Genomic DNA, 25035 nt, shown 5'->3' on the forward strand with positions numbered 1-25035 from the left:
AAAGTTTCCCCTTCCTACCAAAAAATTATGATATATGAATTAAAAATTCAGGTCACTTCTTATAAAGTCTGTGAGAGAAATTAAACATCAGTCTGCAAACTTCTTGCCAGGGAACTTGAAAATACAGACTTTATGTCCATTCACACTGTAAAGTGACCACGAAATAAGGAACTGTTAGGCTACAAGACCCAAAAGCCCGCCCTCCCCCCAGTTCTGCTCTGAGCTCATTGACATGACTGCAAAGGGGAAGTGTAACTGAAAACTAATTTGTTATCAAGGCTGTTAACAAGAAAACACAAAAGAGTATTTTTTTCCTCCTTCCATTACCCAACTTATTACCAATTTCCCACTTCTCACTGCACATCATCTTTCCTGAGATAAAACAGATAGGGTATCTCAGTTATCTAAAGGCAGAGAATACAAGTTTACCATCTCTGGTGCCCCCAGCACCACGGCTCCAAGGCTGCTCCCCTAAGTCAATAAGGAATAAGGCCCTAAACAAAACCAGAACAGTCATTTGGTAGGAGAGAGAAAATATTCAGTATGTACCTAAACATCTAACTTGAATATGACTGTCTTAACTTCATTTCAAGACCAAATGTAAGAAATGCGTGGGTTAACTATCCGAAGCTCTTTCCTAGAGCAGGGATGCATATTAGCAGCAACCACATTTTTTGACAAATCTTCCACACTGAGGTGGGAAGCCCTACCAGAAGCACAGGGAACCTGCTACCTCACTGAATGAAAGGTTCCCCAAAAGTACACATGAGCATGCATGATTCCACTGAAAATAATGAGGGTGCTCTGTGCACCAGACTCTACCAGTGGTTCTCAACCTTGAGGCACAAAAGAATCCCCTGGGGAGCTTTACTAAAAATACCAATAACCAGGCTCTGCACTCAAGAGATTCTGATTATACCGCACAACTGGAGTGGAGAACCACTGTTTGATTTGATATGCCACTGCATTATTAAGTCTAATTTCACATTAAAAATCAACTTGCCTTTGTTTTTTTTTTTTAAGATTCATTTATTTATTTTAGAGAGAGAAAGAGAGAGAGAGAGGGCAGGTACACAGAGAGAGAGGGAGAAGCAGACTCCCAGCTGAACAGGGAGGCCGATGCGGGCTCAATCCCAGGACCCCAAGATCATGACCCAAGCTGAAGGTAGACGCTTAACCGACTGAGCCACCCAGCCTTTGATTATTTCTTAAATAACATTTGCTAAAGTGATTTTTCTCCAAAGATAATATATGTGCTTATTTTAGAAAATTTGGAAATATTTTGACATATTTTCTTCACATTTACAGCTGTTTTTATAAAATGACCTCCATACTACACGTAGTTTTGTATCATGCTTTTTTTAGTAATTACTTATGAAATTTCCCCAAAGAGTAGTACCTGTTCTTTAAAAACATGATTTTTAATAGACCCTAATGTTTTAAATGGCAAATGTTCATAAACATTTGATTTTCATACTGGAAAGATCTGATACTCATTTTACAGGCTTGTGTTTGGTGAACCATTTCCACCTTTAATATTATAAAGCTCTGAGAGCAAAAGACTTACAGAATAAGTAGTAGACAAGGCTATGTCACAGCACGTCACAAGTGAAGGCAAATGATGCTACTTGAAAAGACACAGACCAGAGATCAAAGTGGGTGGCCCCAAGAAATCAAAAGGTGGCGGGAAATTATGGCTACAAAGTTTTCAGGAGAATAAAACAGGCATTTAAAAACGTGATAAAGAAAACAAGTTTACAACGAGGTCCTTAGCATTATACAACTTGAAATCCAGCTAAGGAGAAAAACACATACAAAATTAAAAGCAACTGTGGCGTGGGAAGGATATTAGCATCTGAAATGGTAAAATAAATGTAAACAGAATGAATGCTACTAGAGTTTCAAGGAATTCAGAGAGGATAAGGATCTGGGAAGGAACCAGCAATAGCAGCTACTGGGCTCTCCCCGAGAGAGGAAAAGCAAAGTCAGTAACACTGATTTGTTTATGGCATTCTTCCAGGATCACAAACTACCACACTGAAAATGTTGCTAAGATATTAAATGCAAAAGAGAAATCAACTGACTATTTATCATTGTCCTAATGACAAAGAGAAGGAGTAATACAGGCCAATGGAAAAAGAACTAAATTAGGGGACAGGAGAGATGCAGAGCACTAAACTAGGTTTGATAACAAAAGGCTTTAAAATTAGAAATAAAGAGTAATTTACTACCTTATTAAGCAGTTAGGAAATGCTTGTTCCTACTCATTTTTTTTTCATAACTCTGTAAGTAAAACAGGTAGTACAAGTGACGTTACATTAAATAACAACTAAAATACTTAGAATGACCCATAATAAAGAAGAGCATCTTCATTCTAAACTAAACCACGGTTAGAAAAATCTGAGGCTATCCAGAAGAAAGACATGGTGACACATCAGCCCCGCCTGTAAGGTGTGGCCCTGGTGCTGTCCCTTCCAACACATGGGGAGGGCAGTGCAGGTTAGCCAACTGCAAGGTAGACACAGCCAACCACATTTTTTGAACCTCAAGACTATGAGAAGTCGTAAGTGGACCTGCTCTCTTCTAACAATGGAAACTTTTTAAAGATCCTAAGAAGAAAGTAGTCTTGCCTGCAGATTTTAATTTTAATCTGTCATATCAAAGACAAATGCAGATAACATTCTGCGTTTCCATACAAACAACCCAATTTAATAGTAAGAACTTTCCTTCCTCTGATACAGCAGCAAACTGAGTATTTCAAAAGAAATATTGGTCCACAAAGAGAGAAAAAAAATCCAAAATGAAAGGGCTTAAAGAAAAGCAAAATGCCTGGTAGATATGCCCATCAAGGTATCAACTTTACTTACAGGCCTGAACAGAGTAACTGGGACCCAATTAGCCGTCTGCTATAAACAAATATAAAAACTGGACAAAACAGATGGAATCCCTCCTTTCAGACATCAGACAAAAGAGGCAGTATAGACTGTGATCTTTAAAAATTGGGAAACAAATCAGGGCATGTGGGTGACCAGTCAGGATCTCAGGGTCATGAGATAGGGCCCCGGAGTCAGGCTCTGTGCTCAGCAGGGAGTCTGCTTGAGATTCTCTCCCTCTACCCCTACCTCCCCCTGCTCTCTCTCTCTCACTCTATCTAGTAAATAAATAAATAAAATCTTAAAAGGAAAAGGTGGGGGGACAAACACAATGAGCCCCCAGCCAGACCACTTTCCTCACAGAGGCACCAGGAATAAAAAGGAGGTGATCCAGGATTCTGCAGGGCAAGAAGGAAACCGAGCGCCAATAACCCTGATGCCAAAACTAACCAATGAGAGTGGACATGTTTAAAATTTAGAAATATTAGGAAAAAAATTAAAGACCAATATCCCTCATGAACAAAGATGCAAAAATCCTTAACAAAATACTGGCAAATCAATGTCAGCATTATATATAAAGCATAATACACCATAACTAAGTAGAGTGTATGTTAAGAATAAAAGTTTTACACTCAAATTACCAATCAATATTACTGCCACATTAACAGAATAAAGGAGAAAAATCCTATGATCCATTTCAAAAGGTGCAGAAAAAGCATTCAAAAAACCAAACAGGCAAACGACAAACTGGGAGAAAATATTTACAATGCACACATTGGGAATAGGACTTGCATCCAGAACAACTCTCTTACTACTCAATTGTAAAAAGCAAAACAACCCAGTTATTTCAAACAAACCAACAAAAACTGAGGAGGCACGTCACAAAATACATGAATGGCCAATAAGCACAATTCCTTGGAAAAACTAATCAAAATCAGCCATCAGGTAAAACTCTGAGACACTACTCTACACCCAACCCCGTGGCTGCAAAACAACCCAACCCACCTGACAAGCACACATTCGAGGATCTGGAACAACCCAGACTCTCCTACCTCACCGGTGAATGTGTAAAATGGCACAACCACTTTGGAACTCTGTCTGGTACTTTCTTAAAAATTTAAATATACACCTTCCCTACAAACCAGCAATTCTCCTCCCAGATATTTATCCAAGAGAAATAAAAACCTTGTACAAAAATTTTTATAAAAGCTTTATTCATAAGAGCCAAAAACTCTATCAACAGGAAATGGAAAAAAAGACTATGTCTATATAATTTTCTGAGCAGTAAGATTGAACGAGTTAATTGATACACCAACAACATGAATGAGTCTATTAAACATTTTGTGGAGCATAAGAAGTCAGAAACAAAATAGTATATACTGTATAATATCATTTATACGACATTCTAGGCAAGAATAATCCACAGCACAAAAAAAAAATTTTTTTTTTTTAAGAAAAAAAGAAACTCGGGTAAGTAGTTACCTCCAAGGGTGCAGGATGTAGGGGTCTGACCAGAACACAGTATAAGAAATCTTTCTCGGGTGATAGAAATGTTGTATATTTTGATACAGGTGGGAGCTGTATAGGTATATGCACTTGTCAAAAGTATTCAAATTATTTAATATCTATGGATTTCCTTGTAAAAACTATGCCTGAATAAAAAAGTATTAAAAACAATCACTAAAACAATTCAGGTCCAAAAGAGTTAATTCACAAGGGACCAAATATATTCCTCATTGAAAAGAAAGTGAAATAAAACAAACCAAAACACAAAACTTCAGGATAATTCTGATTTCTGTAGCCTTTAGAAAAAAAGGAGGGGTGGGGAACTTACGTAATTTGCCCAAATAACAGACCCTGTTATCTCTTCTATTATTTAACAAAAACATGTTCTTCACACAGAGTAAAGAACTTTGAGAGAGGAGTTAGAAATGTAACTTTTTAAGCAGAAAGATGCATAATATATTCTTAACAAAAAATAGTAGTTAAAATGCCTTTTAGTGCACCAGTGTGTAAGTTGACCTGACGATTCAAAGTATGCTTATATCAGACAGGATGCTGTCAATCTTTACTCATTACAAACTAATTTCAACATTAGTTTAGCAAAAAGAAGGTTCAAAGTGATCACAATTAAATAAATAATTTACTAAAATGGATGGGGAAGGGAAAACTGGAAATAAAATGAAAAAAATTGACCAAGTGGAAGTTCAGAAGCAAATGCAAGATAAAATACAATAAAATTTCATTAAACTAGTATAGTCTTCTGGGATATAAATAAAAAAGTAGCTCACCTATTGTAAATACAGCTGAAATAAAAAGAATGAGCTGAGTATTTTTATTCTACATTTGTACACCTCCATACTTTCATTCATTTTTCCCCCAAATACCAGGATCGCTCTAATTTAAAAGAGAGGAAATGGACTTTTTGAACTAAATTACTTAAAACTATAAAGATACTTTTGTGTCTTATTAAACATTTATCAAACATTGTTAAAAATGTAGTACCTTATGGTTTCATTAATTCTAGTTATCAAAGAGGATGTCTTACAAAATAAATACTACACCCATTCAACAAAAAAGAAAATCAGCTAAAATATTTTCTTACCACTTTTACAACACAGGGTGCATCGCTTCCCACCGATTTTGAAGAATTCACATCAGCTGTTTGAAAAAGAGATATATGTAGTATCAGAACAAGAAGTAGCATTATTTTAATTAGCCTGTTACTAACACTTTGTTAATATTTAGGTCTGTATATCTATAACTCCTTGATAGAATAAATTTCAGTTCCCAAATATGTGTCTCAGGATATCAATACAGTATATTTCATCAATTTGAAGACTTTTTTTTTCATGATTTAACATATCTGAAATTGGAAGGCATTTTATAATTGCTGGTATCTTCAACAGGATCATCATAAGTATGGAAAACTCTGAGTTAAAGATTTCTTTAATTCAAAAGTACTCATGGCCTTTGATATGCTAATGTGAGTTGTGAATTCCCAAGAGGATGGTAACTGATGACATTTCTTAAATTTCACAAACCAGGGAACCTTTCTAAGAAGGGGCAAAAAAAAAAAAAAAAAAAGTAAGAGGGAGCTAAAGTTCCAAGAAGCACTAATTTGGGGGGAAAAAGAATTCATCTGTATCAATAGTTCAGGCTGTTGGCGCTAGAACTTTGAACTGCCATCCATAATAATCGTCATGTGGCTGTCATTGTATTTCACGCAAATAAAGCACAGGTGCCCTGGAACACTGTGTCAGGAATATAAGGCTGCCCACATTCATGAAACAAATATTTTTACCAAGTACCTACGATATGCCAGTTTCTAGGAAATTGATTCAGTAATGAACAGGAAGAAATAATTGCTATGCTGCTCTTATGAAGCCAACAGTGGTAGGACACAGACAACAATTAAATATAAAGTATGCTTGATGGTGTAAGTGTTACAGGGAGAAAACGAACCGGGAAAGGAAGGCAGGTGTGTTGCAAGCTCCTAAGAGAAACCTCACTGACAGGGTGTCCCTGGAGCTGTGGTCTGAAGGCAGTGAGGGAGTAAGTCATGTAAATATCTGGGAAGAACATTCCAGGCAAACCAGCACAAAGGCCCTGACATGGAAGCCTCTGTCAGTCTGAGGAAAGCAAGAAGACCAAAGTAGCTGGAGAAAAGTGAGAAAAGTGAGGTGGAAAGTAAGAAGGGACAGATCAGAAAAGCAGCAGGGACCAAACACCAGCATGACAGGTGACGTAAAGCTGTCACTACAACTGAACTGGAGAGCCACTGGAAGGTTCTAAGAAGAGGACTGGCAAAATCAGACTTGATTTTTTAAGAATTCTTCAGGCTTCTTAGTGAAGAATGGAGTGCAGAGGGCAAGGGCAGAAGCAGGGAGGTTTGCCAGGCTATGACGAGACATGGTAGCAGACAAGGTGGTGATAAGTGGTCACACTGTGGACATATGTTCAAAGAAGAGCCAAAAGGAGATGCTGATAAACTGGATATGGAGGGCAAGCAGGGAAAAGGAGGTAAGGAGGCCTCCAGGTTTTCAGCCTGAGCAACTGGAAAGAGGAAGTTGCTACTTACTAAGATGGAGGAAGCTGCAGAAAGAGCTGGTGCTTTAGGGAGCCTTATGTCTGAGATGCTTAGTAAACATTCAAGTTCACATGTTAAGCAGGCAGTTGATATACAAGTCTTGAGTTCAAAAGAATGGTCCAAGTTGGAGAAATAAACTTAAGAGTCACCTACATCAAAACACTACTCATTTAAAGCCAAGACCCTAGGGCATGAGTGTAGTGGAGAAAAGAAGAAACCCTAGGCCTGAGCCCCAAGGCATTCTCCCGTTAGACGGTGAAAAGACGAAGAAGGACCAGCAAAGGAAAACAAGAAACCACCAATCAGCTGGGAATGGCAGGATTTTGAAGAAACCGCAGCTACAGTACTTCAGAGTGAAGAAGGAACACGAGTCACAAAAACAGCTACCATAGGCAGATGGAAAGGTGTGAGCTCCAAGACACATCACTAAGATGCTGATTAGTAATAAAGCAAGATTAGATCTTTTTAAATAAGCACTTAATGTACAAAATATTAAAATAAGGATAGTATCCCAATAATACAACACAGTTCAAATGAGGAAAGGAGGAAAAGGAAGCTCAATAATTCAAACATTATGTGCTACAAAATACGCCAGGTACTAGGAACCCAGTAAGAGATGCCCTGTTGCCGAGAAAGAAAAGTAATTTCAATACAGCATGGAACGTACTGTGAAAGGGTTAACACAAAGGACCTATAAACAGATAGTACCTGCCCTAACCTCAGCTTGGGAAAAATGAAACAAGAGAAGCATCACATATGGAGATCAAGAGGCAAAGGGCAGCAGGATGGCTGAAGCACAGATCCTGAGGAAATAAGACCGATGAAGATTAAAGCTACATAGGGACCAGACCAGAGGGAGGGTCTTGTATGCCATTCTCCTATGACTGGCACTTTTATCCCCAGCCCGGGGGGAGCCACTCTGGAAATTTAACTAGGCTAGATCACTCAAGCCACAGCGTAACAGTGGGATGCAAGGGGGCAAGACCGAACAGAGAAGAATCACTGCCGCAGTGAGGATCACAACAAGACCTGAAAATGACCAGCGCCAAGATGGGGTCGGCAAAGAGGAAGAGAAAGCGCAGAGTTAAAGCCGCTGGACTAGACGAAGAAGTACTAGGGCGGCTGGTGAAGGAAGACTTGAGAATGCCTTCCGGTGTCTGGCTCTCCTGGTCATGAGAGAGCCGGCAGGCATCCACGGAGAGCGCACTGTAGGCCCCTGGCCGTGGGCCCACACTCAGGAGATCAAGTCCCAGGCTAAAGGTAAGAGATGGGGAAGTGGACAGTAAAAAGACATCAAGGGCAGACATGAAATCGATGAGAGCACTCAGAGAAAACACATGGAAGGAAAAGTGCGCCAAGGAAGAAAAGTTGGAGAACACAGAAGTCGCTCTGAGGATGACCATGGACCTCCAGAAGCAGCGGGAAAGCAAGAGGGAATGTGTTCCCGTGAAAGACATGGGAGCAATCTTTCTGAGAAGGAAACATAAACAGTAGCAAATGCTGCAGAAAATAACCAAAGAAAATTCAAAAGCAATCTCTTTAATTCATCAGTAGAAACTGTTGATGATCTTGAATATGGCTGCTTTTGTGTATCAGTGGGCACAGAGAGACAAACTGGAGGCAGCAACACTAAAGCAAATCCATATTGATCAATCCAGCTTTACAAAAGCAAAGCTTTATTACAGAAATCTGTCAAATCATTGAATATTAAAAAATAGTACTATTAGATGGCACTTTCTAATGATAAATATAAATACCAATAAAATAGCACAAATGCAATGCGAGTTGCAAATGTTCCAAAGGTTACAAAAGCAAATTAACTAATACAAAATGAAGAACCTACTTGCTTCAAGTTCCCATTCTGAACATGGGATGTCCTAAGTCCACACATTCTGCAGCACAGTTTATAGAATCTACCATCTCTAACCCACAAGGTCAAAACCTATATACCTGGCCAACATAGCCACTAACCTTTCCTGGTTTATGAGGATTTTCACCTTAACAGATAGCCTAGTTTACTAGAACAGGCTTGGCCCTGAACAAACCTAAAGAATCAATACCTGTCTCCCAAAGGCAGGTGCCGCTGACCTAGAGAAATCTACAACGTACAGTAGAGCACTGGGCTTCAAGCTGTCTCATGAACACACCCCTAGAGACTGCAGCTAACCCTACACCCCGCTGGTTCTGGAGGAGTTGGGAGTCGGACCCACCTGAGTAAGAGCTCTTGATCTCCATCAGTGGCTCTCACACGTCAGCATGCATCTGAATCACCTGGGAGACTTGTTCAGTTGCTTTGCTGGGCCCTCTCCCTACGTACAGCGTCTGATTCCTAGGCCCAGAGTAGGACCCAAGAATCTCAGAGCTAAGAAGTTTCCACTACTAATGCTGACCTAGTAACTAATATTAGTATCCTGAGTAAGATGTTGCTTGAAAGAAAAAAGAGTTCCTTTACTAAAAATAAAATTTTATAAACCTCATGGCAGAAATTAAATAATTAAGTAAATAACTAAATCAAGATTAGAGGTGGAATAAGGGCCTATGATGGAAAAGTTAGAAAGAAATTTCAAAAGCAAACATGATAGTAGGAAGGGAAATATAAAGAGGGGGAAATCGGAGGGGGAGATGAACCATGAGAGACTATGGACTCTGAGAAACAAACTGAGGGTTCTAGAGGGGAGGGGGTGGCGGATGGGTTAGCCTGGTGATGGGTATTAAGGAGGGCACATATTGAATGGAGCACTGGGCGTTATACGCAAACAATGAATCATTGAATACTACATAAAAAACTAATGATGTAATGTATGGTGATTAACATAATAAAATAAAATTTAAAAAAAAAAGCAAACCTGAAATATACTATATCACTATTAATACTCTGGGTGAAGCAGTCAGCTTTAGAAACAATCAGGTAAAATATTTTTATATCAACAATTTAGTTAGCCTATAGAACTCAGGGTTCCACATAGGTCCCTCAAAATTTCAGGCTAAGTATCTTAATTAATAGCACATTTAATCAGGCCTAGTATGCAATTTTTAGGTCATTCTCTCAATTCCACTACAATAACTACTAGGGTTATATAGAAAGAAAAAAATCCATACCTGTTATCTGAAAATCTCCAAATTAAACCAAAACAGAGGGAATAAAATCCCAACTGAGTGGAGGTGGGGAAAGAAAGATGGCCATGGCTTTCTCCGGGTCTCAGAAGAGTTAAGATTATACAGAATCTCTTAAAAATCTAAAGGATAATAAAATTAAATCTAAAGGATAATATCACCCTCTCTTCCTACTGTGATTAAATCAACTACCGTTCTTTCCACTCCTGTGTCATTGATGCATCTTTGCCAAATCATACAGTATTAAGTTGAATATAGATAATTAGGAACATCCTGGAAAAGCTCCTAACTGAGAAACTATTTCGATAAGAAACATGTAAATCTTCGGACTGGTACACTTACCAAGATATATACAACCGAAGCCACCCTGGCCAATGGGCGACCCTAATTTCCACTCCTTCTTTGTCATATCAGTGATTATCTCCCCAGCTGCAAAGTGTTCTGCAAGTCGTCTCTTTCCAGGTCCCTGTCTTCCAGCTTGAGCTGCTTTTACACGAGGCATTTTCACTATAAAATGAAAGAAAGCGACACTCAGAATTCTAATCCTCAAAATGCTGAAAACATTTTCCACTAAGGAAAGCTCTGTGCTACAAAGGTACTTTTCAGATGTGGACAAGGATTTATGACATGACAGGAGATACTTTACACATAGGCCCCGATCCATCCTCACATCTCTGTGAAGATTACATTATCATCCCCATTTTACAGATGAGGAAATGAAGGCTCGGCAAAGTTTAGCAAGCTGTCCAAGGCTATGTACCTAGAAAGTGGCAAAGCAACAGAAATCTGCTCTTGAGGACTAACCTGGCTTCTGGCTTCAAAGCCTCAACACCACCGCCCACAATTACAAAAGTCACCACAGTGAAGGAGAGGACCTTTCAAAACAGTGACAAGGGAACAGTGGCTCTTTGGTCATTTGGCTTCACAGACAAGGCCAAGCTGGTGACTCCCAGTGCTCTATGCTTCCCTTCTCACCCCTTGGCAGTGAATCTGGATTCACCTTTCTCACTCACGGCCAAGGTTAACATAACATTCAGAGAAAACAGCGTGTTATGGTAAAAACCACCCTGGGCTAGACTCAAAAGCCCCAGATCCCAGTGCAGCTATGATACCAGTTAGTCTGGAGACTGTGATCAAGTCACTTCTCTCTGGGCTTTAACTGCCCTGAGATGTAGTGAAAGAACCCCCCCCCGGGGGGGGGGGCGACTCAAACTCTCAGTTCGACACTACTGATTGAAAAAGATTTAAAACAAATACTTTCTCGGGTAGTGAGCGCCTGGGTGGCTCAGTCTTAATCAAGCATCTGCCTTCAGCTCAGGTCACGATCCCAAGATCCTGGGATGGAGTCCTTCGGTCAAGGAGCCTGCTTCTCCCTCTGCCTCTGCCCCTTCCCCCATCTCATGATCTCTCTCTCTCAAATAAATAAATATTTAAAACAAATACTTTCTCAGAGGCTACAATCTGCAACACTTGAAATGGTTGTTCAGGTGAAAGACAGGTTTGTTACATTACATAAGGTGGTTTGCTTTGGAGCCTAGATATTCCAAGTACATATACAAAATACTAGAGGGGCATTTTTTTTTTTTAGCAAATCTCCAGCCACTATCACACCACATACATAAACTCCATATATGCAAATGCTCTTTATTAACTTATTGGGGATTTTTAAATTTAATTTGTCCTATAGAATACCAATCCCTCTTCATTGTCTAAATCTTCTCTAACAAAACATCTTCAAAATAAATGAATGTGGCTATTATTTCTTCCTATCAAACAATTCTCTAAATGTGTATTTTTAATCATTATAAAATCCTTCTGAACGGAATTTCAGTGTAAACCGTAACAGACCAGACTCAATACACCAGACAAGGTGACTTTTACAGCTATGGTTGTAGACTGAGTGCAAGAAATAACCAAAACCAAAAAACAGGGAAAAAAAAAAAAAGAAAGAAAGAAAGAACCAAGGCATAGCACTTCCAAATACTAAAATGGATGCCTTCTAAATTTACCCCACTGTAACAAATCATCAGAGTAATCTCCTATTTGATGATTTCCTTATAGTAGTCAAGACAATTTAAAATGAGTTAAAAAAAAAATTTTCCTCTTTTTGTAACTCAAGATAGTAACCAGACTATCTTTTGTGTTTTACTGGAATTCCTTTCCAAAAGTGACCATATTTCAGATGAAATATGCTAGCTCACCTTCTACTCAATACAAATTGTAGTCAACAAAAAGTGTTTTTCCTCCAAATTAAGTGGTTAGCTTTTACTCTGAGTTTTATTCCTATAGCCTACTTGTAACAATTAATACATTCTGGAATGACTTTCTTTCCTTCCTAAAAGCAGTCCCACAGAATCAGCCATCACCGTGAGTCTCCCGAAGCCCTGAACAAACCACTGCTTCCAAAGGTTCGCTGCTACTGGAGATGGTGGGACTGGCAGCGCACCTGTTTAATCTCCCCAAATTTCCCCATAAAACCAAATAGGACAACTAGAGAGCAGGACTCAAACCCGACGGGCAACAGATACAACAAAACTAAGCGACAGTATTCCCTACATCCACAAACCCCAAAATGGGAGTGGGTGAAGAAGCCTCAGACAGCAAGGTGACCTACGTGCTACCAGCAGCTGTGAGGGAAGCAGCAGAAGCGAGGGCGGTGTCTCTGAGGAATCTAAGAATCCCCAAGTTACTTCTCAGAAGCACAGAGACAACGTGGGAACAGCAGCCCAAGCTGGGAAGGGCCGTGCATACTCCAGCAGCAGCATCATGTGGGGCTCTGCTGGAGGGGCTGGAGCAGGCTGGCCTCCACAACTCTGCAAGACCAACCAGCCAAAACACTCTCAGGTCAAAACCTCCCCAGGTGGACAAGAAACAGCTGGGAATGGAATCCAAACTGAGCATCACAAAGCTAATACAAAGAAAGGAAAAAGAAGGTTCAAACACAAAAGTGGATCTGTAAGTTAGCCTCCATTGTTTTGGAACACTATACCAAAACAAAACAAAACAAAAGAGGAGGCTCTAGAAAATGACATAAAGTCAACCTGAACTATACCATCTAGAACTAATTGCACACAGAAGAAAAATAATTGCTTATAAAACTCAGCAACAAAAAAGGATCAAGGCCTAGTCCCGTGCAAATTGAAATTTTTTAAAAAATCCCTGCAGAAAAATACATAAAACATGCTTGCCAAAAAGTTGAGAACTATGCACCAATATTTCAAAACAAGCTTAAAAATCTTTACATAGAAAGATTAACAAGAGATCAGAATTAGAAAAACTCAGAGACCAAGTGATAGAAGGAAATAACTAAAAAGTCACAATCATTTGAGAGATGAAAACTAAGCTAGAAGGAACATCAGACTGAAGACAATTTAAACACAGTGACTTAACAAAAATAGAAAGTGAAAAGGAAAAAAATTTAAAAATCAAAAAGGGGGAAAAAGATAAATATTTCAAGAGAAAATCATAGATTTAGAATGCAGAAAAAGAAAAGCCAGTGAACATACAACAAAGAAACTCAAAGCAAGGGAACAGAATACTAAAAATGCTTTAATCAAAGAAGACTTTCCTAAACTTAAAAAAAAAAAAAAGTGAAATTACAAAATGAAAGGTCACACCTTACACAGTACGTGGAGAAATCAGCCCAGGACAACCCACACTCCGACATCACCTAGTAAAATTACAGAACTCCACGAAAAAGAAAGTGTTCTTTGAGCATCCTGGCCAAAAACAGATCTTTTATAAGGAAAATAAATAAGACTGTCATCACTCTGACAGCAACACTTATGCCAGAAAAAAAAGGGGAAGTAACGCAGTTAAGACAAAACAAGAACTGAAGATTTTATACTCAGTTAAATTTCAAGTATAAAGACCAGTGTGTTCTCCGCATGGAAAAAGGGAATAAGAATCCACCAGGAACAAGCCTCAGGTATCCAGAACGCCTCAAGAAACATCCACCAGGAACAAGCCTCAGGTATCCAGAACGCCTCAAGAAACATCCACCAGGAACAAGCCTCAGGTATCCAGAATGCCTCAAGAAACACCGCTGTAAGAACTGAGGGTGCGCAGGAAGCAGGTACTAATTTGTAGAAGACTCAACAAGGACCCTAAGGAGAAGACACAATATATAATGGGCACAGTCCTGATGAAGGGGATACGGTACAACTGTAAAACACGGGAGAACATACGCAAAAACACCCAGCTCTCCAGGAATCATACTATAAGTGATACTTGGTTTTGTAAACTAAGGTTACTGTACACATAGCTGTGGAATAATGCAAATGAGTAACTATGTGATATTTTAATTGTGCCATCCCCTTGTATCCTTAAAAATCGAGATTCAAATACGAAAGAAAGGGGATACAGATGACAGAAGAGGTTAAAAATGCTTTATTTGAAAATAGTTTTCAGAGGTTATTTTATTTTTTACAACGTGCACGCATGCGCGTGCACACGCGCACACACACACGCACACACACACACCCCCTTTGCATTTCCTAGGCCTAGCCACAAAAAAGCTTAGAAACAAATAACCAACCCAGTAGTAATGAGTATCTCTAGTATACAAATTGTATTCTTAAAAATACTGTTTCTTGTCAAAGAAACCAGATTCCTTGAAGAGAGGACTGATTCCAGATGTGGAGCCAGAAATGTACAAGACAGACTTGGAACATCTTGTCATTTCCAGGTGTCAAGGAAGCTATCAGAAACTACTAGAGTGATGTCAGACATGTCTAAGGAACCAACTTAGGTGTTCCCACTGACCAAAGATGGGCCAATTTGAGTCAATAAAGATAATAACTGCTATGGATTAAAACACATAAAATGGGTAAATCCAAGAGTTTGTAATAGTTAAGAAAACCTAAGCGGTCACCTCTAGAGAATAATAGGAAACCACTCAATTTTGAAAGCTGCTTTAAAAAAAAAAGGAAGGAAAAGAATCAAGCATTTATCCTTTCTTTCTTATATGAATTGTACCACTGGGTAACCAAATATTAGATGAAGAGAAATTTCTCCTTATGGAAAAATTTCAGCTAATAAATGAATAAGAATGGTTTTAGGTTAACACCATTTCCACCTCCTAATGAATTAATGGATCTAGACACTGAGCACTGATAGCTACTAACATCAAAATATGAGAGACGTCCAGACATATTATACGCCTCTTGATAAAAGTACATGCCACTACCCATGAAGTAATCTTGCCAAAAAATAAAAATAAAAAATTAAATAGACCCTGAATCTGATCAAGCCTATCGATTCACAGGATATGAAAAGAACAGAAGAACACGACCAACTATAGCAGAGGAATGCAATCAGCAAAGTCCCAAGGGTGAGAAACCCTAGAGTACATATAATCCCATTTTTTCAACAGATAAAGGGCAAAAAAGAAGAGACGGGAGAGAAGAGAACCAGATGCAGAAAGACTTAAAACAACATATCCAAAACAAAAGAAAATCAGGCAAAACTACACCGCAGTTTAGGGATGCATATCTGCGTGGTAAACCAATAAAAAAAAAAGGCAGCGATCGCCCTAAAGACAAAAGTTACTTTCAGGAAGTGTAAGAAAGTTGTGATGAGGCCGGGCAGGTGGTTAGTTCATGATGTGGGTGGCAGTTCTAACAGTACCTTATAATTCATTAGGTCTGTATCTGCTTCATAAGGTCTTCTGTATTGTGAAATATTTTATGGTTTTAAGCCTTAAAAAATTGCTGTTCCTATAGTTAACAATCACCAAGGGACAGAAACTGAGAATCTTTTCATACTCTATGAGCTTGTCCAATCAGACACACACGCGCGCACGCACTAAGTAAAATCTGTACTTCATTTCCTAAGAACTATCAGTTGCCTTTTGCTTTTTTATTTATAGGTACTTCCTATATATTCTCTAGTGAAGAAATTAGCTCTTTATATTGCAAATAGTCTTCCCTATTTATCTTTTGATATTGTTTATTTTTAGCTTTTGGACTTTATGTCATCCTTGCAAAGTCCCCTCCCAGTCAAATTACTCTTTTCAAATATCTCCCATGTCTTCTTTTAGTTTTTTTATGGTTTCATATTTGGCTGATGAAATTCTGATTTATCTACACTTATACTGGTATAAGATAATCAGAGGAATCCAGAATTTTCCAAATGGTTATCCAGTTTCTTTTCTTTTCCTCAGTCATGCGTGCACATTAGGGAGATCCACAGGGTTCAAGGAACTTAAATATACCATACGGCCTAAGTAAACTAAGGACAAAAAAAGTTCACACAACGTTGTTCCTTTTTTTTCTCTTTTTTTCATATAAAGTTGTTCTGCCAACACCAGAACACCATTTCCTATTCTTCTAAACAAAGGCTTATCGGTTGTGCCCCAACTGACTCTGGTGAACACCCCTCCTCCAGCTTGGCCTGAGGTCTGTGTCCCAGCCCCGCCAGTGTCCCCTTTCCACGTCCTACCACACCCCCACTTCACTTTCACAGCATTTGGCCACCCGTCTTATTTCCTGGTTCAGGGTCACAGAAGTCTCCTACTTTCAGAGAATATGAGAGCTGTGTTTCTCAATCTCCTTGCTGCTTTTCAGGTGATTTCTGAAAAGAAGAAAGAAGTATTTAACACCAGAAGCCCCTGCTCAAAAACTGTTAAGTTTTACAACCATAAGCATTTGCCTCAATTATTCAGTGACGTTCCTAAAGAACTTAAAACACTAATTTGAATTCTACAATCGCCTCAATACATTATAGGCTTCTTCTAATGAGAAACCCGTACCTACATTAGGTTTCTATTAAACAATACACTGGAGGGCACAAACCTCAACCAAATTCAACCTTTCTGCATCACTTCTGCCCACTTGGAGCAAAGCAAATCCACTATTATGGTAGCTCACAGAGAGGTTTCTAAGAAAAGGAAAACTTCACTGTCACAAAATCCATTACATAATCTGACCATTTCTTTTCCAAGTGATAGTAAATGAAATGCAGATGCAAGTGAAAAGCACATCAAGATGCAAATCAGCACTGCCCTTTGCTGAAATCACTCACTGCCATATTCCGTATTAGCATATTCACCAAAATTTAATTGTAAACAGAGTAATTATGGTACTAAAGTTATTAAATACACAAAGCAAGCTTGGAACTATACATATTCAAATAGAATTTCAGTGGCAGATCAACTTTTATATCTGAAACAATAACCTAATTAATAGTCAGCTCTGATAATAAAATGGTCCTGTTTCTCAGATAACATTCCCAAAAAAGTTCTGCTGTGAATATTAAAATAAAGTTTTGTGAAGAGATTTTTTAAATTTCAATAGCTATATTTATCACAATATGGTACTGTATTTAGACAACTGACATTTTTCTCAAGTCCTGGATTCAAATTTGGAATAATTTTCAAGACAGAAAAAAAGCTTGAATGGATCAAAAAGTATCAATTACACTTGATGAGCTCTACAAATTCATCCGATCCAAACTGGGGATTTACAGTACAGCAATAAAGCCTGTTATACACTGGATGGCTGGTCATACGTTCCCCTACAATAGATATGCACATAAGCTCCCCTGGGGGGGGTGGTCACATACTTTTAGGGAATCTTCTTTAAATCATCAAGCTTCTCTGATGTTTTTAAACTGCATGGAGACACACCGACTCAGGGATAATTCTGAACAAACTGGCCTACACCATTCCATCCATTAACATGGTACCTACAGATTCTTCTCTCCACTCAGCGGTGTAAAGCTTTTTCTCGCCCTCCCCCATCTACATTGACTTAGGTCTTTTCCAAACCCAAAGATCTCTCTCTTCTTCAATCAAATCTGATCTCTGAAGTTTCAGGACTGTTCTCACCTCTTATTTTACGTAATAAATGTTCTGTAAGTTTCTAAGCTCCCTGGATACTAGAACTGTCTTCCAACACATGCAGTAGGTAGGAATTCAATAAATGTGTCAAATTAAACAGCAAAAAGGGTTTTTCTTCTCAAGTATCTGATGTCTAACTTTATGCTTAATGTACCTCACTCAACTGCAATGGACACTGCCCTCCTTCTATAAGCCTGGCAACTGACAGCTCTTCCCACTCTCTACAATGACTATGTCGAACCCTGTTTATTCTCCTCAAAACCGTCCTTCCCTTTCTTAACTCATAAATTTCAACAGATGACCTCATCTCCCAGTTCAGAGAGAAAACTGAAGTTTTAAGTGGGAATTCTTTTATCTTTTTTGGGGGGGGGAATTCTTTTATCTTTCTAAGACCCAAACCTATATACCACCTTCACCCACATCAAGCCCACCTGGGGCATCCAACCTATCCTTCGTCCCTCGTATCACAATTCAGGGAAGCTCTGCTCCTCTACCGAATGTCAGGTCCTTTACCTCTGCCTTGTATCCCATCCCCTCCCACCTTCTTAGGACTTAAAACACTAATTATTAGTGTTTTAAGTAAATTAGTGTTTTAATAAAACACTACTAATTAGACCCTCCCCATTATCATCCTAACTTTCTTCTTCCTTTCATGCAAATGTCTCAATAATCACATGCCCCTACTAACCTCTCCATTCCCTCCCTGGCGCCACAACCTGGCTCAGTCCAGACTTCACCTTCAGGTTCCGCTCCGACTGCTCTTGCTAAGGGCACTGAATCCAAATGACAGCGCACCCTCCCATCTGCCTGCTCAGAATACAACACTGTTGTTCATTCTTTCCTTCTGGAAACATTCTCTTCCTTTGCTACTGTGGTATCCTGGTGCTCATTCTATGGTTTAGGCCATTCACAGTCTAGGTAATTTGGGAAATACGAGTTACAGCTTGTTTTTTCAAGGAGTTTGTCCTGCTTTTTGACATACAGTTTTCCAGGGGTGAATCGTGTTAAAAAAGCAGACCACCTACGTTTCCCCAGCTTACACCAAAATATACATTTTATAATGTGAAAATAAATAACATAAAAGAAAAAACATGCTGTTAAATAAACCTAAGATCTTAGAAATAAAATTAAGAGCTCTGAAATTAAGATGGAGGCATATACAAAAATAGAACTGGTTGATATACTTTTCCTGTAAGCTAACAGAGCTCAAGAAAAGACTTTATAGTCTCGAAGAGATAGCTGCACACCCATGTTCACAGCAGCACTACTGACAACAGCGAAAAGGTAGAAAGAAGCAACCCAAGTTGCTTCCAACTGCCCAAGCGTCCATGGGCAGATGAACTGATAAACAAGATGTGGTGTATACATACAATGTGGTATTATTCAGCCTTAAAAAGGAAGGACATTCTGACACCTGCTACCATATGGGTGAATCCTGAAGACACGCTGAGTGAAATAAGCTAGGCACAAAAAGACAAATATTGTAGGATTCCACTAATATGAGGTATCTTACAGCAGTCAAATTTATAGAAACAGAAAATAGAATGGTTGCCAGGGCTGAGGGGAGGGGGAAGAAGGGAGCTGTTGTTTAATGGGTACAGTTTCAAATTTGCAAGATAAAAAGGCTTCAGGAGACTGGTTACACAACAATGTGGACATACCTAACACTACTGAACTGTACACTAAAAACTGGTTAGGGTGGTAAATTTTGTGATTCTATGTTGTTATTTTCCCCCCACAATTAAAAAAAGAATGAAAAGAGTTTTACAGACCCAATAGGTAAAACAGACTTAGTATAATACCAATATATTCTTGGTGACTATGGAATCACCCTTCCCCTGCACATGTGCACACCCACAACTGGAAAAGCATTACAAGTGGTATTATTTCAAAGGTTGTCCTTACGGATGCTAATTACAGGCCTATCCCCTTTTATTGCGCTTTGCTTTATTACGCTCCACGGATACTGTTTTTTTTTTTTTTACAAATTGAAGGTTTGTGGCAACCTTCTGCACAACAAGTCTATTGGTGCCATTTTTCCAACAGCATTTTCTCACTTCGTGTCTCTGTGTAATTCTGGAAATTTTTGCAGTATTTCAAACTTTTTCATTATTATTTTATTTACTATGGTTATCTGTGATCAGTGATTACGACTCACTGAAAGCTCAGACCACAGCATTTTTTAGCAATAAGATTTTTTAATTAAGGTATATAATTGTTTTTTTATCCATAACACTATCGCACACTTAACAGACTACAGAACAGTGTAAATATAATGTTTATATTTGCACTAAGAAACCCAATATTCATTTGACTTGCTTTATTGCAATATTCGCTTGATTGTGGTGATCTAGAATGGAACCTGCAGTATTTCCAAGGTATGCCTGTACAGAAATCTACTAGTTATCACAGTAATAGATAAAGGCTAACTAGGAATTATGTGAATTTATTATATGAATTACATTCATTCATTCACTCACTTAACGAATATTTATTGAATATAAGCCATGTGCCAAGCACTGTTCTAAATACTTGAGAATTGAGGGGCAGAGCAAGAGGGCGGAGGAGTAGGAGACCTGGATTTCGTCTGGTCTCAGGAATTCAGCTGAAGAGGGATCAAAGCACTGTGAACACCTACGAACTCAACAGGAGATGGAAGAGAGTAGCAACAACTCCCTGAACAGAGAAGCGACCACTTACTGGAAGGTAGGACGTGCGGAGAAGTGAATCCGAGGCGATATTCGGGAGGATAGTCGGCGGGGGAGGGGGCCTGCGTCAGCCGCTTCTGGCAAGTGCTAGAGCCCCGGAGCACAAAATTGGAACTTTTAGAAGTCGGCTCCGCTGAGGGACGTCGCTCCAGTGGCTAAGCGGGAGGTGGAAACCTCGCGGGACAGTGTGGACACAGGACCCTCAGGGTCACAGAAAGACCGGGGGGTGCCTGAGTGTGGCAGAGCTCCCAAGTATCGAAGCAGGGAAGCCGGCTGCAGAGACGGAGCCGAGGCGCTCAGCTCGGGGTTGCCATAAACTGTGATCCGCGGCCCAGTCGGGCCACTGCTCCTCCAGCAGGGACCCAACAAGCGGCAGAGCCGGGGAGACTCCACTTCCTCCCCCGGGAGGAGCGGCGCGGGAGCGCACCGCAGGGATCTGCTGGGTTTGGAGACTCCACACCGGGTCGGGTGCCAGAGATAGACACGCTCGGTCACAGGCCGGGTGAGTGCGGAGTGCGGCCGGAGACCGGGGACACGGGAGTGACTGACTGCTTTTCTCTGGGGGCGCGCGGAGGAGCGGGGCCCCGAGCTCTCGGCTCCTCCGGGCAGAGAGTGGGAGGCCACAATTTTCACCCTGGTCCTCCAAAGCTGTACCGAGAGCTTGCAGGGAACAAAAGCTCCTGAGAGCAAACCCCAGCAGCTTGCTTAGCCCCAAAGGACAAGGGCGGGGCATTTCCGCCTCCGGCAAAGACATTTGGGAACCACGGCAACAGGCCCCTCCCCCAGAAGATCAGCACGAACAGCCAGCAAGCCAAGACCAAGTTTACCGATCAAGAAGAAGGGGAGAACTCCAGCGCTAGGGGAATACTACACATAGAATTCATGGCTTTTTTACCATGATTCATTAGTTTTTCAAAGTTAATTTTTTTAACTTTTTTGGGTTTTTTTGAATTTTTCTTTTTCCCTTTTTCAACCATCTTATCAATCCCTTTCTTAAAAAAACATTTTTTATTTTTCATTTTTAGTGTCATATTTTATCCCTTCATAGTAGTTACCCTTATTTTTGGCATATATATATAAGTTCTTCTCTCTTTAAAATTTTGATATACAGTTTCTTCTAACAGATCAAAATATACCCTAAATCACTAGTGTATGGCTTTGTTCTAGTCTCCTGCCTGATCACAGTCTCTCCGATTTTTTTTCTTTTTTTTTAATCTTCTTTCTTCTTTCAAACAACTTATCAATTCCGTTTATAAAACCTTTTATAATTTTCATCTTTACAGTCATCTTCCATCCCTTCATTATATCAACCCTTATTTTGTACATATATAAGTCTTTCCTTCTTTAAAATTTTAGGAGGCACTTTCTTCTAACAGACCAAAATATGCCCAAAAGCTAGTGTGTGGCACTATTCTATGCACTAGCCTGATCATATTTGATCGTATTCTGGTTTTTTTGTTTTGTTCTGTTTTTGTTTGTTTTTATCTTTTTCTTTTTCTTTTTCTTTCTCTCTCTTTTTTGTTTCTTTCCCTTTCTTTTCCCCTGGTTTCAGATCTTATCTGATTTGTATACAGTATATTTGCTGGGGACGTTGTTAACCTGTTAGCATTCTCTTCTTTCATTCATCTGTTCTCCTCTGGACAAAATGACAAGACGAAAAAAATCACCTCAGCAAAAAGAACATGAGGTAGTACCGTCTGCCAGGGACCTACTCGATACTGACATTAGTACGATGTCGGACCTAGAGTTCAGAATCATGACTTTAAAGATACTAGCTGGGCTTAAAAAAAGCGTGGAAGTTATTAGAGAAACCTTTCTGGAGAAATAAAAGAACTAAAATCTAACCAACTTGAATTCAAAAAGGTTATTAATGAGGTGCAATCAAAAATGGGGGCACTAACTGCTAGGATAAATGAGGCAGAAGAGAGAATCAGCGATATAGAAGACCAAATGATGGAAAATAAAGAGGCTGAGAAAAAGAGAGAGAAACAACTACAGGATCACGAGGGCAGAATTCGAGAGATAAGCGATACGATAAGACGAAACATTAGAATAATTGGGATCCCAGAAGCAGAAGAATGAGAGAGAAGGGCAGAAGGTATATTGGAGCAAATTATAGCAGAGAACTTCCCTAATGTGGGGAAGGAAAGAGGCATCAAAATCCAGGAGGTACAGAGAACCCCTCTCAAAATCAATAAAAATAGGTCAATACCCCGACATCTAATTGTAAAACTTACGAGTCTCAGAGAAAAAGAGAAAATTCTGAAAGCAGTTCGGGAGAAGAGATATGTAACCTACAATGGTAGAAACATTAGATTGGCAACAGACCTATCCACAGAGACCTGGCAGGCCAGAAAGGACTGGCATGATATCTTCAGAGCACTAGAGAAAAGAAAGCTGGGGTGGCAATTCTTATATCAGACAAATTAGATTTTAAAACAAAGACTGTAATAAGAGATGAGGAAGGACACTATATCTTACTTAAAGGGTCTATCCAACAAGAAGATCTAACAATTGTAAATATCTATGCCCCTAACGTGGAAGCAGCCAATTATATAAGGCAATTAATAACAAAAGCGAAGAAACACATTGACAACAATACAATAATAGTGGGGGACTTTAACACCCCCTTCACTGAAATGGACAGATCATCTAAGCAAAAGATCAACAAGGAAATAAAGACTTTAAATGACACACTGGACCAAATGGACTTCACAGACATATGCAGAACATTCCATCCTAAAGCAACGGAATACACATTCTTCTCTAGTGCCCATGGAACATTCTCCAGAACTGATCACATCCTAGGTCACTAATCAGGTCTCAACCAGTACCAAAAGATTGGGATATTCCCTGCATATTTTCAGACCACAGTGCTTTGAACCTAGAACTCAATCACAAGAGGAAAGTCGGAAAGAACTCAAAGACATGGAGGCTAAAGAGCATCCTACTAAAGAATGAATGGGTCAACCAGGAAATTAAAGAAGAATTAAAAAAATTCATGGAAACCAATGAAAATGAAAACACAACGGTTCAAAATCTTTGGGATACAGCATAGGCAGTTCTAAGAGGAAAGTATATAGCAATACAAGCCTTTCTCAAGAAACAAGAAAGGTCTCAAATACACAACCTAACCTACACCTAAAGGAGCTAGAGAAAGAGCAGCAAATAAAGCCTAAACCCAGCAGGAGAAGAGAAATAATAAAGATCAGAGCAGAAATCAATGAAATAGAAACCAAAAGAACAGTAGAACACATCAACGAAACTAGGAGCTGGTTCTTTGAAAGAATTAACAAGACTGATAAACCCCTGGCCAGACTTATCAAAAAGAGAAGAGAAATGACCCAAATCAACAAAATCATGAATGAAAGAGGAAAGATCACAACCAACACCAAAGAAATACAAACAATTATAAGAACATATTACGAGCAACTCTATGCCAGCAAATTAGATAACCTGGAAGAAATGGGTGCATTCCTAGAGATGTATTCAACTAGCAAAATTGAACCAGGAAGAAACAGAAAACCTGAACAGACCTATAACCACTAAGGAAATTGAAGCAGTCATCCAAAATCTCCCAAGAAACAAAAGCCCAGAGCCAGATGGCTTCCCAGGGGAATTCTATCAAACATTTAAAGAAGAATTAATACCTATTTTCCTGAAACTGTTCCAAAAACTAGAAATGGAAGGAAAACTTCCAAACTCATTTTATGAGGCCATTACCTTGATCCCCAAACCAGACAAAGACCCCATCAAAAAGGAGAATTACAGACCAATATCCTTGATGAACATGGATGCAAAAATTCTCACCAAAATACAAGCCAATAGGATCCAACAGTACATTAAAAGGATTATTCACCATGACCCAGTGGGATTTATCCCTGGGCTGCAAGGTTGGTTCAACATCCGCAAATCAATCAACGTGATACAATACATTAACAAAAGAAAGAACAAGAGTCATATGATCCTCTCAATAGATGCAGAAAAAGCATTTGACAAAGTACAGCATCCTTTCTGGATCAGAACTCTTCAGAGTATAGGGATAGAGGGTACATACCTCAATATCATAAAAGCCATCTATGAAAAACCTACAGCGAATATCATTCTCAATGGGGAAAAGCTGAGAGCTTTTCCCCTAACGTCAGGAACGCGGCAGGGATGTCCACTCTCACCACTGCTATTCAACACAGTATTAGAAGTCCTAGCCACAGCAATCAGACAACAAAAAGAAATCAAAGGCATCCAAATCGGCAGAGAGGAAGTCAAACTCTCACTCTTTTGCAGATGATATGATACTGTATGTGGAAAACCCAAAAGACTCCACCCCAAAACTGCTAGAACTCATACAGGAATTCAGTAAAGTAGCAGGATATAAAATCAATGCACAGAAATCAGTGGCATCCCTATACA

The 25035-nt window shown here is 39.3% G+C and overlaps 1 protein-coding gene across 7 annotated transcripts in view; it reads right to left on the reverse strand.

Moving 5' to 3' along the window:
* Nucleotides 1-25035, reverse strand: part of VRK1 (VRK serine/threonine kinase 1) — a 114598-nt gene that overhangs the window by 63454 nt on the left and 26109 nt on the right. For 6 of the 7 annotated variants that reach the window (XR_015768460.1, XR_015768462.1, XR_003608423.2 and 3 more), the window contains exons 2-3: nucleotides 10420-10584; nucleotides 5479-5534 (exon numbers count right to left, since the gene is read on the reverse strand). Coding sequence is in view for 3 of the 7 variants with exons in the window: in XM_028099098.2 (XP_027954899.1) it covers nucleotides 5479-5534; nucleotides 10420-10584 (221 nt within the window). In the remaining 4 variants the exon portion in view is untranslated. Of the gene's footprint in view, nucleotides 1-5478; nucleotides 5535-10419; nucleotides 10585-20617; nucleotides 21316-25035 lie in introns of those variants that run through there. The other variant, XR_015768461.1, reaches the window with a different exon arrangement.

Source organism: Eumetopias jubatus, unplaced genomic scaffold, assembly GCF_037043125.1.
Source record: "Eumetopias jubatus isolate StellerSeaLion01/CBP00866 unplaced genomic scaffold, mEumJub1_p1.0 scaffold_7, whole genome shotgun sequence".
Classification (NCBI taxonomy): Eukaryota; Metazoa; Chordata; class Mammalia; order Carnivora; family Otariidae; genus Eumetopias; species Eumetopias jubatus.